At 43.4% G+C, this 18,129-nt stretch overlaps 3 protein-coding genes across 5 annotated transcripts in view; 2 read left to right on the top strand and 1 right to left on the bottom strand.

The window, feature by feature from the left end:
- Window positions 1-4,932, top strand: part of LOC110514908 (protein ANKUB1-like) — a 28,894-nt gene extending 23,962 nt beyond the window's left edge. The window contains exons 5-6 of one of the 3 annotated variants that reach the window (XR_005034969.1): window positions 847-990; window positions 4,690-4,932. Coding sequence is in view for 1 of the 3 variants with exons in the window: in XM_036937460.1 (XP_036793355.1) it covers window positions 847-886 (40 nt within the window). In the remaining 2 variants the exon portion in view is untranslated. Of the gene's footprint in view, window positions 1-846; window positions 1,109-1,326; window positions 1,387-4,689 lie in introns of those variants that run through there. The other 2 variants (XR_005034957.1, XM_036937460.1) reach the window with 2 other exon arrangements.
- A 171-nt stretch (window positions 4,933-5,103) lies between these two features.
- LOC118966397 (protein ANKUB1-like) lies at window positions 5,104-7,490 on the top strand. Its single transcript, XM_036989304.1, has 3 exons — window positions 5,104-5,109; window positions 5,499-6,420; window positions 7,429-7,490. The coding sequence occupies exons 1-3, from the start codon at window positions 5,104-5,106 to the stop codon at window positions 7,455-7,457; spliced, it is 957 nt and encodes a 318-aa protein (XP_036845199.1). The 3' UTR covers window positions 7,458-7,490.
- Window positions 7,491-8,759: 1,269 nt separating this feature from the next.
- On the bottom strand, window positions 8,760-16,677 carry LOC118966382. Its single transcript, XM_036989302.1, has 6 exons — window positions 16,287-16,677; window positions 14,948-15,023; window positions 14,591-14,697; window positions 14,320-14,356; window positions 13,779-14,200; window positions 8,760-12,147 (listed from the first exon to the last, which is right to left on the bottom strand). The coding sequence occupies exons 2-6, from the start codon at window positions 14,984-14,986 to the stop codon at window positions 8,760-8,762; spliced, it is 3,993 nt and encodes a 1,330-aa protein (XP_036845197.1). The 5' UTR covers window positions 14,987-15,023; window positions 16,287-16,677.
- Window positions 16,678-18,129: the final 1,452 nt, after the last annotated feature.

The following is an 18,129-nucleotide window of genomic DNA, read 5'->3' as shown; positions in this document are numbered from 1 at the left end:
ACATGTGATGGGGCGATAGTACTTACAGTAGGAGACATGTGATGGGGCGATAGTACTTACAGTAGGAGACATGTGATGGGGCGATAGTACTTACAGTAGGAGACATGTGATGGGGCGATAGTACTTACAGTAGGAGACATGGTTATGTGATGGGGCGATAGTACTTACAGTAGGAGACGTGATGGGGCGATAGTACTTACAGTAGGAGACATGTGATAAGGCGATAGTACTTACAGTAGGAGACAGCCACGCCAGCAGTGCTTTGTCAACATTGTCCCATCACGCACGAGTGACTCCTGTGGCGGGCCAGGCGCAGTGCACGCAGCAGTGCACGCTGACACGGTCGACACGGCTGGCTTCCAGGTTAAGCGGGCATGGTGTCATGAAGCAGTGTGGCTTGGCTGGGTTGTGTTTCGGAGGACGCACGGCTCTTGGCTCTCGCCTCTCCCAAGTCCATATGGGAGTTGTAGCAATGGGACAAGAATGTAACTACCAATTGGATACCACTAAATTGGAGAAGAAAAAAAAAGAAGTCACCTTGGGGGTTTGTGGTATATGGCCAATATACCTCCCCGTTGCGTTGTGCCTAAGAACAGCCCTTGGCCGTGGTATATTGGCCATATACCACACCTCCTTGGGCCTTATTTCTTAATTGTACACATTTGGACACTTTTACAATTATTGTATGGTAAACATTGACATCTGCCTGGGTGGAACACCCTCCATAATGGGTGTCTGTGTGGGACACCCTCCATTACGGCTCCATCAGTGTTGAGCCCTCTCACTCTGATTGTATGGGACACTCAATTACGGCTCCTTGTGTTTCCAATCTTCTTCCTCTGGCAGGATTACTTCCACGTGCAACTGTCAGACGACAAGCAGGTGAGGTACTTCCTGGAGCTGAGCTATGCTGGTGCCATCCTTCGGGACAGCTGGGTCCTGACAGACGTTGGCATCACCCCTAGCAGTGCCATCTGCTGCCTGCTGAAGGTACCAGCCGAACACCTAGCTGTTTCTACCGTGCTTGAAAATGCATATCAAAGTGAGCTGGCTATTGCTTGAAACAGCTTCATACTATCATTAGCATAAAGTGTTTCAGATATAGTGTGGTAATATATAGTATTGGTTGTATAGTATGGTTAAATAGTATGGTTATATAGTATGATTATATATATTATGGTGATATAGAGTGTGGTAATATATAGTATGGTTATATAGTATGATTATATAGTATGGTTATATAGTATGATTATATAGTATGATTATATAGTATGATTAGGTATGATTAGGTGATTTAGTTCATTCAAACAGGTGCCATTAATACAGGTAACGAGTGGAGGACAGAGGAGCCTCTTAAAGAAGAAGTTACAGGTCTGTGAGAGCCAGAAATGTTGCTTGTTTGTAGGTGACCAAATACAGAAATACAGAAAATATAAAAAACTATCGGCCTATATCGAATCTTCCATTCCTCTCAAACATTTTAGAAAAGGCTGTTGCGCAACAACTCACTGCCTTCCTGAAGACAAACAATGTATACGAAATGCTTCAGTCTGGTTTTAGACCCCATCATAGCACTGAGACGGCACTTGTGAAGTTGGTAAATTACATTTTAATGGCATCGGACCGAGGCTCTGCATCTGTCCTTGTGCTCCTAGACCTTAGTGCTGCTTTTGATACCATCGATCACCACATTCTTTTGGAGAGATTGGAAACCCAAATTGGTCTACACGGACAAGTTCTGGCCTGGTTTAGATCTTATCTGTCGGAAAGATATCAGTTTGTCTCTGTGAATGGTTTGTCCTCTGACAAATCAACTGTAAATTTCGGTGTTCCTCAAGGTTCCGTTTTAGGACCACTATTGTTTTCACTATATATTTACCTCTTGGGGATGTTATTCGAAAACATAATGTTAACTTTCACTGCTATGCGGATGACACACAGCTGTACATTTCAATGAAACATGGTGAAGCCCCAAAATTGCCCTTGCTAGAAGAATGTGTTTCAGACATAAGGAAGTGGATGGCTGCAAACTTTCTACTTTTAAACTCGGACAAAACAGAGATGCTTGTTCTAGGTCCCAAGAAACAAAGAGATCTTCTCTTAAATCTGACAATTAATCTTAATGGTTGTACAGTCGTCTCAAATAAAACTGTGAAGGACCTCGGCGTTACTCTGGACCCTGATCTCTCTTTTGAAGAACATATCAAGACCATTTCAAGGACAGCTTTTTTCCATCTACGTAACATTGCAAAAATCAGAAACTTTCTGTCCAAAAATGATGCAGAAAAATTAATCCATGCTTTTGTCACTTCTAGGTTAGACTACTGCAATGCTCTACTTTCCGGCTACCCGGATAAAGCACTAAATAAACTTCAGTTAGTGCTAAATACGGCTGCTAGAATCCTGACTAGAACCCCAAAAAAAAAAAAAATTGATCATATTACTCCAGTGCTAGCCTCTCTACACTGGCTTCCTGTCAAAGCAAGGGCTGATTTCAAGGTTTTACTGCTAACCTACAAAGCATTACATGGGCTTGCTCCTACCTATCTCTCTGATTTGGTCCTGCCGTACATACCTACACGTACGCTACGGTCACAAGACGCAGGCCTCCTAATTGTCCCTAGAATTTTTAAGCAAACAGCTGGAGGCAGGGCTTTCTCCTATAGAGCTCAATTTTTATGGAACGGTCTGCCTACCCATGTCAGAGACGCAAACTCGGTCTCAACCTTTAAGTCTCTACTGAAGACTCATCTCTTCAGTGGGTCATCTGATTGAGTGTAGTCTGGCCCAGGTGTGGGAGGGTGAACGGAAAGGCTCTGGAGCAACGAACCGCCCTTGCTGTCTCTGCCTGGCCGGTTCCCCTCTTTCCACTGGGATTCTCTGCCTCTAACCCTATTACAGGGGCTGAGTCACTGGCTTTACTGGGGCTCTCTCATGCCGTCCCTGGAGGGGGTGCGTCACCTGAGTGGGTGGAGTCACTGATGTGGTCATCCTGTCTGGGTTGGCGCCCCCCCCCCCCCCCCCTCGGGTTGTGCCGTGGCGGAGGTCTTTGTGGGCTATACTCAGCCTTGTCTCAGGATGATAAGTTGGTGGTTGAAGATATCCCTCTAGTGGTGTGGGGGCTGTGCTTGGCAACGTGGGTGGGGTTATATCCTTCCTGTTTGGCCCTGGCCGGGGGTGTCCTCGGAATGGGCCACAGTGTCTCCTGACCCCTCCTGTCTCAGCCTCCAGTATTTATGCTGCAGTAGTTTCTGTGTCGGGGGGCTAGGGTCAGTTTGTTATATCTGGAGTACTTCTCCTGTCCTATTCAGTGTCCTGTGTGAATCTAAGTGTGCGTTCTCTAATTCTCTCCTTCTCTCTTTCTCTCTCTCGGAGGACCTGAGCCCTAGGACCATGCCCCAGGAATACCTGACATGATGACTCCTTGCTGTCCCCAGTCCACCTGGCTGTGCTGCTGCTCCAGTTTCAACTGTTCTGCCTTATTATTATTCGACCATGCTGGTCATTTATGAACATTTGAACATCTTGGCCATGTTCTGTTATAATCTCCACCCGGCACAGCCAGAAGAGGACTGGCCATCCCACATATGCTCTCTCTAATTCTCTCTTTCTTTCTCTCTCTCGGAGGACCTGAGCCCTAGGACCATGCCCCAGGAATACCTGACATGATGACTCCTTGCTGTCCCCAGTCCACCTGACTGTGCTGCTGCTCCAGTTTCAACTATTCTGCCTTATTATTATTCGACCATGCTGGTCATTTATGAACATTTGAACATCTTGACCATGTTTTGTTATAATCTCCACCCGGCACAGCCAGAAGAGGACTGGCCACCCCACATAGCCTGGTTCCTCTCTAGGTTTCTTCCTAGGTTTTGGCCTTTCTAGGGAGTTTTTCCTAGCCACCGTGCTTCTACACCTGCATTGCTTGCTGTTTGGGGTTTTACGCTGGGTTTCTGTACAGCACTTTGAGATATCAGCTGATGTACGAAGGGCTATATAAATACATTTGATTTGATTTGATTTGATATTCATAATTTTTCAGTTAACAATTTAATCAGCACCCAGATTAGTCTTCAATTTAATTTTCACCCAGATTAGTGTTCAATTTAATCTGCACCCAGATTAGTCTTCAATTTAATTTTCACCCAGATTAGTGTTCAATTTAATCAGCACCCAGATTAGTCTTCAATTTAATTTTCACCCAGATTAGTCTTCAATTTAATCTGCACCCAGATTAGTGTTCAATGTGATAGAGCAAAACTCAGTACAGCACATGAATTAGAAAATGTTGTTACAAATTTGAGCCACGAGATGGTGGTAGATTTATAAATTTAAATAGCATGGACCTTTGATTTGTCTCTGGATAGAAATGACCCTTGGGCACAGATCTAGGATCAGTTTACTCTCACCAAATCCTAACCTTTACCATTAGCAGTAAAAACACAAACCAGACCTAAGATCAGTGCAAAGGAGCCACTTCATCTTACCCCTGTAATTATATGACTCCTAACTTATATATACTGAGTGTACCACGCCATTGACCTGGGTATGGCCTTCCTTGTGCAGTAGATCAATGGTCCTCTGGCTCAACACCTTATGGATGTAACATAGAGACAAATGGACTGTATGGAACACATTCTTGGTTCATGGAAACCAGGAGGACAACCTGCATGTGTCTCTGTCTCCCAGGGGCTACTCTACGGTTGGACACCTGGGATGGGTGGGCGGAGTTCCTCAGAGGCTGCTTCCTGGGACACAGACTGACCGTCCAACGACACCTGTCTAGGGAGAGACCTGTGATGAGGTCAGAATACACATCTACACACTGAACTGTATGATAGACTTACTATCAACAGTGATGGTACTGAACCTTTATATAGCTTACAATGATAGTACTGACCCTGTATATAGCTTACAATGATAGTACTGACCCTGTATATAGCTTACAATGATAGTACTGACCCTGTATATAGCTTACAATAATGGTACTGACCCTGTATTTAGCTTACAATGATAGTACTGACCCTGTATATAGCTTACAATAATGGTACTGACCCTGTATATAGCTTACAATGATAGTACTTACCCTGTATATAGCTTACAATGATGGTACTGACCATGTATATAGCTTACAATGATAGTACTGACCCCTGTATATAGCTTACATCAATGGTACTGACCCTGTATATAGCTTACAATAATGGTACTGACCCTGTATATAGCTTACAATGATAGTACTGACCCTGTATATAGCTTACAATAATGGTACTGACCCTGTATATAGCTTACAATAATGGTACTGACCCGTATATAGCTTATATTCTCGTGTTTTTTCCTTCATACAATTTTTCTCTTACCCTGATATTTAATACTGCATTGTGGGAAAGAGCTTGCAAGTAAGCATTTTACTGTACTGTTTTATAACCCACTGTATCTTGTGAACTTGACAAAAAAAACTTGAAACGTGTTATAAATACATTGATTCTGTATTATTCCAGGTTCCAGCTCCGGTGGCACTCTACATCGCTGCTTCTCTGGGCCACCTGGACCTGGCCGGCTGGCTGCTGGAGAGGGGGGTGCGTGTCATTGAGCCGGTGGGGGTTCACCCTTACCGTGAGTGGTGCCACCAGACGGCCCACCCCGACGTCGCCAAGTGTCCCGCTGTCGCCTCCATCGAGCGCGGCCAGCTCACCATCCTCAAACTCTTTATTGCCAGCAGCGTTCTGACCCTTGCCTGTCGGGATCCCCAGGGTCGCGACCCCCTGAGGATCGCCCTTCAATACGGCCACAGGGAGTGTGTGAGTCACCTGGCCACCAGGCTGTGCTCTGTGGTGGTCCTCCCAGGTATGGCCCTGCCCATGCGGACATACCTCCAGATAAAGGGCTGGGTGAGGCTGGGGCAGAGGAGGGCAGCATCCAGGCACTGCATGGGCCTCAACAGGGCTCCGTTCAGGACCAGGGTGGGCGACACGGTCCTGGTGGACGGCTTCACCCTCCCCAAGATGTCCTCCAAGCCCAGGAGGAGTGAGGCCAAGGCGGGTATCAGGGTGATGTCCACAGCCTCTCAAAGTTTGACCCCCATCAACTGCCCATCTCATGTAACCTGCCCGCTCCGTGCCCTGGCATCCCAGGATAAACCTCTTCAACTACCGAAGCAACACCCTGTGGCCACGAGTGATGAAAGAGAGAACAAGAGGGGATGTGGAGGGAAGGGATGTGAGGAGGATGAGAGTGGGATCAGAACAGCAACCAATGGAGGAGCAGAGTCCCGCTCCCGCCCATTTCCAGAGACACCAATCTCAGACCTGTGTTTGACTCGCCAAACTCCGCCCAGATCCTCACCACCTCACTGGAGGCCTTTTCTCTCCACTGCGACCGCACACCCAGAGAAAACGCCATATACTGTTTGGCCTTGGCCAGGTTAGTCCAAGTTTAAATGACAGCTACGGTGAATATGAATATTTCTCTGGAGGTTTCTTATGAAAGGTGTGAATACTGTCAGAAGAAGCCTCCTATAATCAGTGGGGGGGGGGGGAACACATGTAAAAGCTGTTTACACACTTTTTATTTTATTTTGTGCAAGCATTTACCCACCTTTTGTGGAAGATGCATTGAAAGTAGAGGGAGCGTTACTTCTTTAATCCTGAACGGCAATCAGCATTTACCAGTCAATGTTTTTACCACTACATCACTGCCTATGATATACCCTTATCCTCCCTGAATAGATTTCAGTACAAACAAATCATGAGCCAACCATCATGCTTAGAAGGTACATAGTCAAATCAAATCAAACTTTATTTGTCACATGCGCTGAATACAACAAGTGTAGATCTTTCCGTGAAATACTTTACTTACAAGCCCTTAACAAACAGTGCAGTTCAAGAAGAGTTTAAGAGAATATTTAACCAATAAACTAAAGTAACAAATAATAAAACAGTTGAACTTGTCCGGTGGCCATTTGATTAATTGTTCAGCAGTCTTATGACTTGGGGTAGAAGCTGTTATAGGTTTACCCTAACAAGTCCTGAAACAAATCATGAGCCAACTATCATGCTTAGAAGGTATATAGTGTCAGTCTTATTGGTTCACCCTAACAAGTTGTTTCAGTATGGGGAGAGGATAGAATGTAAGGGCGTTTCATTAATGTATTGAGGCCATTACATATACAGTATTTCACAATGCTAGGACACAGATTTGGTCTCCTAACCTTGTTCTGGTTGATTGACTCTCTAACAGTGCCTTCACACAGAGACCATGGTTTGCAGCAGCTGAATGTAGCGCGGACTCTGTCCAGGAGGAGTGCTCAGCACATTGGTAGACACCAGGATCCTGGTCATTAGGCAGATTAAACATACTGAAACAAGGAGGGACAACTTGGAATTGTCCAAAAAGGAACTCTTATTTGAGTTTTATTTTTATCTTTTACAGTGAACAAGATGAGACTTTGGAACGGATGATGCCTGAAACAATGCGGACGACTTAGAATTTCGTTTCTTTGATGAGGCTTTAGATATAGTCTTTGCCTGTTTGATGGTTAGTCTGAGGGCATAGCAGGATTCATATAAGTGTCTGGATTAGTGTCCCGCTCCTTGAAAGAAGCAGCTCTAGCCTTTAGCGCGGTGTGGATGTTGCCTGTAATCCATGGCTTCTGTCGGTGATATGTACATACGGTCACTGTGGGACGACGTTGTCGATCCGCTTATTGATGTAGTCTGTGACTGAGGTGGTATACTCCTCAATGCATGTGGATGAATCTCAGAACATATTACAGTCTGTGCTAGCAAAACAGTCAATATATGACAACAAATGAATGCAATCTAATTTAATGAGGAAAATTATCTTAGGTTGGAGAAGCTTCTAGTGATGGCTCTATACATTCTGGTGAAAAGGGAGGGTTTGCGACTCTTCTCTTTCAGATGGGAAGGAATATGCGATGTCATTTCCCTCTGGAGCAAAGGAGCCATGAGAATTTGTCCTCGACTCTGCAAAGAAAGACCATCCAGTATGTCATGGGTAAAAATTCAGAGCAGAGTGCAATGTCTTTCCAAATGAATTAGTTGAACGCTAAAGTAATAATATCTTAGTCTTGAATGAGCAGCAGCAGGGATTTACCTGTAAAGTACACAGTAGGGGAAGTGTTCTGAGGCTGGTACTCCATAGACTTTTGAGGACAGTGGTTCTTTCTAACTTTCTTGGAACCCTGTTTGGTGGGAAAAGGCACATTAAAACAAACTGTTATATATCTTAAAGTACAGTATATCAACTGGAAAAAAAGGCAATACAATGCTAAAATACTGAATTATATAAACAAATAAATCTCATACAATCAAAAGCAGTGTTATCATGAAAAATCTGTACTTGTACTATACCTTTATGTTAAAGCATATCTTGCTGAACATGGTTTTCTGCTTTTCTTGGACTTGAAGATGGGGATCTGCTCTCCAGTACTGCTGGTGCTATCCCTTACCAAATCCAACATCCCTTCTACAATGTCACTGGTGGCCATGCTGGTACTGGACTCAAAAGAACAGTTGGCATTGGCTTTGGTGATCATTTGATGACTTGAGCCAACCGATAAGGCATCCATACTTTTGTTGACCATGACCTTTCGTGAGCTGATTCATTGTGTCACTATCATCTGGCTTGCTCTGATTGAGCTGAATAGGAAAGACCATGCAAGTAGAGGTGCTTGGTTCATTCTGGACTGAAAATCAATGTTGATATTTCATACTCATCTAACCACTGTTTTAGGAAGCCCTTCACTGTCTCTTCAACAAATATCTGGAGAAACTGAGAGGAGAGCTTCCTGGATATGGCACATTGTTCCTTCCCCATTTCAGCCTTGAAAGAATGGAGTCTGAAGCACTTCTGGCTGCTGCCAATGTTAAGACCTGTGGAGTGCTGTGGCTGTCCTGAAGGGCTATCACTTTATCCACAAATTCATGACTGAAAAGGTGGATGGTCCCAGTGGAAATTATTTTTCTCAATTTCCTAACAGCAGATCGGAGGTTGTCAGGATGAGAAGCACCCTGTCCATCTTCCTGTGTGTTCTCAACACTTTCCACCATTTCGTCCACTACCACCCCAGCAGCTTGCCTGACTTTGTCCACAAAGGATGGGGGAAGTAAGTTCTCTGTGTGAAACAAGTCCTGAATGATCATGTTTCTTACAATGGGAAAGTCACTCTGAGCAGATAATTCAGTGGGGATGGGAGTACCGGGCAAGGTGAAGTCCCATTCTGACTGCTTTGATTTTGAAGTAGGTGTTAGAGAGATGGAGGAGCGTGAAGAAGAGGTATTTCTTGTATTTTGGCTGTCAGCACTCCTACAACGGATCGTGTCAATATCCTCCAGCATGGATCCTGAGAGCTTAGTGGTTTTAGGTAGTAATTTGTGCGGAATGTCCACACAGGCATTGTTTCCACCAGGTGTAACACTGCTCTGGTTGACCTCAAGATGGCAGAGACTTGCTCTTTGTGAAGCAGGACTGCTTTGATATGTAAATATTTGGATTGAACCAAGTGTTGTGTCTGACATTTGAAGATCTTTTCTGAGAAACTCCGTAATCTTACTTTGCAGACTGTAGTAGATGTTACGAGCAACAGACCAGATTCTTTTCTCATAAACCTGTCCAGTGGTGAGCAGGGAGGTTCCAGATACCATGTCAGATGATTGGGTGGTCTGGGTGAGCTCCTGCAGATCTTTCACTATGGTTTGTATAATATCAGTAGATGTGGTGGATGTAGATACAGACTGGAGGTACTTATCTGTTGTACCTTCCTCCACAATGTTAAATGATCTAGAGAGGACCTCACTCACTCCTTTCTCAGCTTTGGTTTGGAACTCATGACTAGAGAGTTTTTGGAGGCTCTTTGTTGAAAGACTGTGGGAAGATGCAATGCCTTTGGAGGCAGCCGTGCTGCAATCTAGACTTACTGGAGAGGTTCGCTCAGGAGAACCTTGGAGACGTTCAAACATGTCTTCACATGGTGTTCGGGACCTTGACAAGGAGATGTCATTCAGCTGAGACAGAACACCACCTACCAACATGTTGACCTCAAGGGACATATCAGATATTTTCTTTCCTACTGTGGAGAAGCAAGGTGCATTTGATGTCTGATCCTCGCATGAGGTCAAGATTGTTGAAATGACCTGTTTGGTACTATTGTTCATTAGACCCTCGTCTGTTTCAGTCCAGAGAAGTTTTGAACTCTCGCTGACACCCATGTGTAGAGTCACTTCCTGGTTCAAACTGGGCAAGTGAGGCACACTCTTACTAGCTTGCGTCAAGTTCTGGCTTGCCAAACCAAGGTACTCCTTAGTCCCAAGATGTCCAGAGTCCTCTGTGGGTGTACGGCTAGACATTCTTCTCTGCACGTCTGACCTCTGCCGGTGAATGGTGAAGCCCTTTAATGTCTTCTTAATATTTTTATATAAACTAGTAGTAGCAGACCAGATCCTGTTCTTTCGCTTTTGTGCATTTTCCTGGAGGTCAGGTTCTCTCTCCTCTACTTCTGCAGGTTGCGCCAAGCTCTGCAGGTCTTCCACAAATGTGTCAATGATGCCAAAGGCAGCAGAATCCGCACAAATATCCTTTGACAAGGTTCTCTGGTTTTGAACGGAACAAGACTTGGATGCTACAGAATAAGCAGGCTGTGCACTAGTTAAGCTACTGTTGGACTTTTTAACTAGGAACCCACTCACTGCTTGAGTGGTGTCTCTCTTGAATTCCTCACTTGAGAGTTTTTTCATGCAATCTAATAGACTGGTCAAAGCTGTGGCCTTACTTCTGCTCTCCTCAATTTGACAGGGGAACTCATATACTATTGGTGATGAGGCCCTGGAATGGGAGATATCCCCAAGCTGAGCCAGAACGCCCTCTACAAATTGTTGTCTCTCAATAGAGAAGTCTGATCCTTTTTCTCCAACAGTGTACAGGGGGTCCTCCTTTGACACCTCAGTGTTGTACAAGACCAGAAGCTCTGAGACGACTTCTTTGGTGCAAGTTGTCAGAAGGAGCTTGCTTTCTTCTGACTCAGTTTGTGCCCAAAGAAGTTTTGAGCACTCACTTAGGCCTCTTTGTAAAGTAACTTCACCAGTGGACTCTGGCAACTGAGGCTCACTCTTACTGGGCCTATATTTCATGTCTAAGCAAGGAAGTGGAACTGTCTCCTTAAACTCAGAATTTGTGATGTTGTCATCAGATGTGACAATGCTCTTTAGGGCAAATCTCTGAAGCTTGCCGAAATAATCTTTCAAGTTGTTTTGGATGCTGTGGTAAATGTGAACAGCAGCAGACCAGGCACTCTTCTGTTGGGGACTCTCTTCAGATTCAGCCAAGGACTTCATATCTGACACGAAAGTCTTAACAACTACTGACGCTGCTGAGCCCACTGGGTGAATTGCCTCTGTCTTTACAATGCCAGACAATGTTTGACCTGATACAGCAGCTGTTAACTCAGACTGAACGACTGAACTAGGAAAGCTCAAACTACTGACTTTTTTGGCAAGAACTCCACTCACTGCTTGTATTGCTGATGTTTGAAACTCCCGGCTGGAGAGTTTTTGGATGCTCTTAGATGTGAGCGTGCAGGAGGAACCAGATTCACCAATATTGTAGCTGCTCTCGTATTTCCTTATCAGGGCATCAAGATCGTCAATGAAGCCAACATGCGATGCCAAAAACGTGATCTTGTCCTTCAGATCTTTCAGCAAATTATGTTGGTTCTCGTCAACAAAAGCCACCATTGTGTCAGAGATCATGGTCATGACTTGCCCTGTTAGACTCTTGCTCTCTTGGTCAACTTTTTCAAGTTTAGCAGCCAGCTCTCTCACCATGCTCTCAGTCACCTTGGTCTGTGAGTCTCCCCTTACCGGTGTCACTTGAGAGGTTTGGCTAGCGGAGGCACTCTTAACGACCACTGATAAGGCCGACTTGACATCTTTAATCACTTCTGCCATTACAGCAGGGGTCATCTTCGGAGAGCCTGCACTTCCAGATGGAGAATTGGACATGCATGCAAGTTTGGAGAGAGAACCTTGCAGGCTGTCCTGCACACAGGTGACGAGGGTGTCCTCTGAGACACCTAAAAGGACTTGTAGCGAGTCAGAGTTGGTTGTCTTCTTCTGCACATCAGACAGAGAGGTTCTTGAAAAAAAAAAAAAAATCATCACAGTCAAACAAATAATATGTAATGCTGTGAGGAACGTTGCTCTGGTGGAGGTGTGTCAACCACATCTAATGATAAAAAATAATAATTTATTCAACTTCTATAGTTCTTTTCATTACAGAAAGATAAATGAGAAAAGCCTTTAAAGCCTTTAAACAGCTTGGAAAATTCCAGAAAACGATGTCATGGCTTTAGAAGCTTATGTTAGGCTAATTGACATTATTTGAGTCTGTGGATGTATTTCAAGGCCAACCTTCAAACTCAGTGCCTCTTCGCTTGACATCATGAGAAAATCAAAAGAAATCAGCCAAGACCTCAGAAAAATAATTGGTTCATCCTTGGGAGCAATTTCCAAATGGCTGAAGGTACCACGTTCATCTGTACAAACAATACCACGCAGCCGTCATACACTCAGGAAGGAGACGCGTTCTGTCTCCTAGAGATGAACGTACTTGGGTGCGAAAAGTGCAAATCAATCCCAGAACAACAGCAATGGACCGTGTGAAGATGCTGGAGGAAACAGGTACAAAAGTATCTATATCCACAGTAAAACGAGTCCTATATCGACATTACCTGAAAGGCCGCTCAGCAGGGAAGAAGCCACTGCTCCGGAAGACGCCATAAAAAACCCAGACTACGGTTTGCAACTGCACATGGGGACAAAGATCGTACTTTTTGGAGAAATGTCCTCTGGTCTGATGAAACCAAAATAGAACTGTTTGGGCATAATGACCATCATTATGTTTGGAGGAAAAGGGTGAGGCTTGCAAGCCAAAGAACACCATCCCAACCGTGAAGCACGGGGGTAGCAGAATCATGTTGTGGGGGTGCTTTGCTGCAGGAGGGTCTAGTGCACTTCACAAAATAGATAGCATAATGAGGATGGAAAATAATGTGGATATATTGAAGCAACATCTCAAGACTTCAGTCAGGAAGTTAAAGCTTGGTCGCAAATGGGTCTTCCAAATGGACATGACCCCAAGCATACTTCCAAAGTTGTGGCAAAATGACTTAAGAACAACAAAGTCAAGGTATTGGAGTGGCCATCACAAAGCCCTGACCTCAATCCTATAGAACATTTGTGGGCAGAACTGAAAAAGCTTGTGCGAGGAAGGAGGCCTACAAACCTGACTCAGTCATACCAGCTCTGTCAGGAGGAATGGGCCAAAATTCTCCCAACTTATTGTGGGAAGCTTGTGGAAGGCTACCCAAAACATTTGACCCAAGTTAAACAATTTAAAGGCAATGCTACCAAATACTATTTGAGTGTATGTAAACTTCTGACCCACTGGGAATGTGAAGAAAGAAATAAAAGCTGAAATAAATTATTATTTCTTCTTCTATTATTCTGACATTTCACATTCTTAAAATAAAGTGCTGATTTTAACTGACCTAAAACAGGGGAATTTTACTAGGATTAAATGTCAGGAATTGTGAAAAACTGAGTTTAAATGTACTTGGCTAAGGTGTATGTATGTAAACTCCGAATTCAACTTTATATGGCCATATCTATCCTCTAAAAAAAAATGTGAAATTGCTATAAACATCAAATACTGTTGAAGGACAATCATAAATAAAAGGCCGTATTGAAGAATGGTTACAGACATACCTCATGGCTGGCTTGGGCAATGGTTTTGGGCAGTAGCTTCCACTGCCCAGACTGCCCATCTCCTTAGTCAGGTACATCTCCTTGAACTTAGGTTGTTGTGATTCCTGCTCTTCTTCCTCTTCCTGATCCATACAGTTGGAGGAAGGGTAGGGAGTCGGGATGCGAAAGCTATTGTAAGACTTTCGACTGCCTGGCCTCTTAGGTACACCAGCCTCAGTAAATCTCACGCGGGACTTGGTGTTAACCTTATCGTCTAACAGACTGGTGAGTGGCACTGTGAGAGATCTCTGTGACAATGGAGAGGAGGCAGCATCTTTGATGCCCAGTAGTTCGTAAAGACCTGGGATGATGATCTGCATCAGCTTGTCCGATAAAAACTGGACAATCCTCAGACACAAGCCGGCAAGCTGTTGTTTTGTCAGCTGTATTCCAGAAACAGAAGAAGTGTTTTAAAATGTTGCATAGTGCGTCTTTCAAAAGCTTATGAACAAGGCTAAACATTCAGTGATCATTGTATTCTAAATAAGCTTTCAGATCTTACCGGGTCAGAAATGCCATTACGAATCCTACTCCATTGCCTGAAAATTATTCATATGAATTATTCATATTAATAGTATTAATATTGTCAGAAATGTCGGTCAGTAGAGTCATCAGATTAGACAGTATTTTACACATGCTTTGTAGCAATTGTTTTGACAACATTGTGGTGTGATGTAACTTTTTCCGCAATGGAAATGTAGTTGATGAATCTGCTTTCATACAATCCTTTACAGGTTTGATAGTAGTACTGTACCAAAGAAAATAGAACATACTCCTCAGTTAGGTTCTGCAGGAAGTTGATAATCAGTGAAAAAGACTCAAGATTTTTCACACTGTTGAGGCTCTCTTCTTCTGTGGTTTCCACAGTGCTGCTTTGCTTCTGGTAGAAATAAACATTATGAGTCTCAAATAATGGCACCAACAGAGTCAAACTTAACATATACAACAAATATCATACTGAAAGAACTTATGAACCGTTAGAGAGTGGAGGAGCATTGGCAACGTTGGACAAATTTAAACAACTGCAACACAACAGAGATGGTTGTGGTACATCAACATTGCCAATGATAGCATCACTATAACATTTTATTGGATTAATGTTGTAATATGAAATGACAAGGTCAATTTACCATCTCATTGACAGCTTCAGAGGTCAGGTGGTCATCCATCACACAGACAGGCAGGTCTAGAGACTGGGACAAGGCTCTATGGTCATAACCAGGAGAGAATGGAAACATCAGAGCAGTCCCAATGGCAGAATCTAACCACTGTCTTCATGTCAAAGACTCACTCACTCATTTGCTTTGTCAAACCTACCCCTTAGAACTACTTCGATATTAAAAACCCAGGCTTTCCTAAAATGTTTACCTCAGCCAGTCTAGAACCCAGGTGTGTCTACAAAACACATGTACTCCTCCATAAGGTTCATGGCTTGCCTATTGTTTTATCCCAGTACAAGAGGGGCAACTGGATTCAGGATTAAACACAAGCAGTCTTTAAGGTATATCTTATTACAGTTTAGGCCTACCTTATTATTTTCTTCCATCTGGCAATATCATTTTAAGGAATGAAATCTGTTTTGTTGCTAGTATTATTAGTAACTGTAGGAAAATACAGCTGTAGAGTACAATAATCAGCTACTTTCTGAAGGGAAGCCAAGCTCATAAGCAATTTAGAACCTACAGACAATTATGACAAAATTGGAACGCATGAATGCGTCACAAACGCCTTGTGGTCACATGTTATTTTAGGGCGTGGCTCCGCATTCGTGACCGGTTCTCATATTTATTTTTCCCGGTATCCGTTAGTGCTGGAATTTGCGATTAATACTTTTCTCATGCCGAAACCGGATTAAATAAATACCGGTAGTTAAATGACAAAAAATATGATATTCGCAATGTCATTAAGCAACAACAACAACATAAATAGCTACTACAATTTCTAAACATGATTTTGTCATCAGTTCAGTACCATTTGTTTGATTTTGTGGACCCACGACTAGACTTTATCCATGTTAGTTAGTTGCTAGCGATGCTAGTCAGCATAGGCTGCTACGTGATAAACAGTTCGCGTTAGCGAATTAGCTACCTAGCTAGCCAGTCTAACAAGCTGTCAAATCCAATGGAAACCGATGCAGCCCTGCTGCCAAATAAGGGCTAGCTCGATGACCCGTGGTAACAGTGGGGTCCCCATGAGTTTCAAGGCTTTAATAAGTGCTATCGTGCAGAAAAAGAGAATAAAATACTGGTTGATGAGCTAGCTAAGTTAGCAAGACGGGTATGACCGTTAACAGCGTGCATGCACAAATGCATGACGACACATTGAATATAAGTGAAGCAGGCATGCAGAACGAGATCGCCCCACCAAGCTAGATAGTAGAGGGGTACAACAACGCCGGGACACAGAGGCATAGCTCATACAATTATATTTTGTTCCAGTCAATGACAATACATGTTGAAAAATAAATACCTGCGTCAAATATATGGCATCACATGCTAGTGCAAAGATAGCTTGCATGATTTTATTTTTTAAATCCGGTGACCACCAGATGTCCTCGTATATCCACATTTGATCAACTGTACTTGATTTTTCATCAGTACTGTGAATGACAAGCCCACTGAATCTAGTTTAATAATCTTTACACTCAGCAGGTAGAGGCCTAGGTACTTCAAATCAGTGCTTAATTTGAGCAGGATCATGCCAGAACAGGATCCGGCACCGTTCCGTTCTGGACTGTTTTGTTCCGGAACCTACTTGGCCGAATCCGGTACCTCTCGTGCCATGAAAAATAATTTTCACTTTTTGCTATGTAACAATTATAATAAAAGCGATCAAAGTTCATTCGAGTTGCCTCTTCGTCAATTATCCTGCTCCCTCATCTCTCCAGAGTTGCACTTCATCATTTGTTTCCTTATAGAATCATAGCTGCATGAAGGGTTCTGGATGAATTTTCTAAAGTTACGGAATTACTGCTGTCTGTTCAGAAATAAATTAAATCATTCAGAATAGCCTAATACGTCATGAGAAACCCTATAATTTAGCTACAAAGGACCAATGGCCCCTGTTTTTAAATAGCCTAGCTGCGGATTGTAGCCCAATAACAAAGAATAGCCTACAGTCGGGAACGCGAGGCAAATCTGTCAGTGAAAAAACAGCAGGCAGACAAAACAGGCCTTTTGCAATATTTCAAATACAATCGAGGGAAAACACAGATTGAAAAGCAATGACTCTTGCTGAAAAGATAAGACTATGCTGTAGACTACCAACATATTTGATCAACTCCCAAACATTGTTTTACAAAACAGAGAGAGGGAGAGATGGGCTTTTGACACGAGCGCATCGACAATCTCCAGCGAGTGAGCTGCGCATCATTGGGTGAGTCAGTGAAACTGGAAAGCATTTTTAGGACTAATTTCCTCCTCATATTGTAGCCTACTATATGTTTCTCCACAAACCTAGGCCTATAGGCTATTGATGGATTCAAGACAAGGTCGTTTTTATTGATCTCAGATACTAAGTTTGTCAGTGTCAAAGTAGCCTGCCATTTCGATCATTTGTGCGGATTAAAAAAAGATAATGCCAAAGTCTCCAGTCATGTAAAAGGATGTAGAATTGCACGAAATGCGGTTTTAAAAAGGCCAACACTTTCCCGGACCCTAGGCTACTAAAAATGTTCCCCATGTGTTCACCTACTGTAAATGGCTCTACTCTACTGCTCTACCCAAATGTGATGATATGCGTTCAATGCTCTATTATAATACGTGATCTTTTTTCTCATGAGTTCTGGTACCACAGAGCCCCCCCTCTGGCACCTCCCAATTTACAAATTAAGCTCTGCTTCAAATTTTTATTTTACAAGGCAAGTCAGTTAAAAACAAATTCTTATTTTCATTAAAGGCCTAGGAACAGTGGGTTAACTGCCTGTTCAGGGATTTGAACTTGCAACCTTTCGGTTACCAGTCCAACACTCTAACCACTAGGCTACTTGTCTTCATGAAGGGTTTATGTGAGCCTGTTTGCATCCCTCCCAGCTGCCCACTGCATTGAGGCTAGGTAACACAGTCGCCACAGATAAATCCATGATAACCAAAAACTTCAACAAGCATTTCTCAACGGCTGGCCATGCCTTCCTCCTGGCTTCTCCAACCTCAGCCCATGGGAAAGGAAGATGATTCTAAGAAGCAATTTGTTCATTTGGCTGGTGTCAAGTAAAGTATGTGACTAGTACTTACAATAGGAGACATGGTTATGTGATGGGGTGATAGTACTTACAGTAGGAGACGTGATGGGGCGATCGTACTTACAGTAGGAG

This window comes from Oncorhynchus mykiss, chromosome 1 (assembly GCF_013265735.2).
Source record: "Oncorhynchus mykiss isolate Arlee chromosome 1, USDA_OmykA_1.1, whole genome shotgun sequence".
Lineage (NCBI taxonomy): Eukaryota > Metazoa > Chordata > Actinopteri > Salmoniformes > Salmonidae > Oncorhynchus > Oncorhynchus mykiss.
This window is presented reverse-complemented; position numbering and strand designations above follow the sequence as displayed.

What these genes read in the sequence shown, in the direction of transcription:
- LOC118966397 (XM_036989304.1), top strand. An exon ending in TACTGTTTGGCCTTGGCCAG is followed by an intron (nt 6,421 to 7,428) that starts GTTAGTCCAAGT and finishes TATCTTTTACAG; the next exon opens with TGAACAAGATGAGACTTTGG.
- LOC118966382 (XM_036989302.1), bottom strand. Translation starts at nt 14,986, where the DNA reads ATGGATGACCACCTGACCTCTGAAGCTGTCAATGAGATG. An exon ending in CTGAAGCTGTCAATGAGATG is followed by an intron (nt 14,698 to 14,947) that starts GTAAATTGACCT and finishes TATTTCTACCAG; the next exon opens with AAGCAAAGCAGCACTGTGGA. An exon ending in TTGCCCAAGCCAGCCATGAG is followed by an intron (nt 12,148 to 13,778) that starts GTATGTCTGTAA and finishes TTTTTTTTCAAG; the next exon opens with AACCTCTCTGTCTGATGTGC.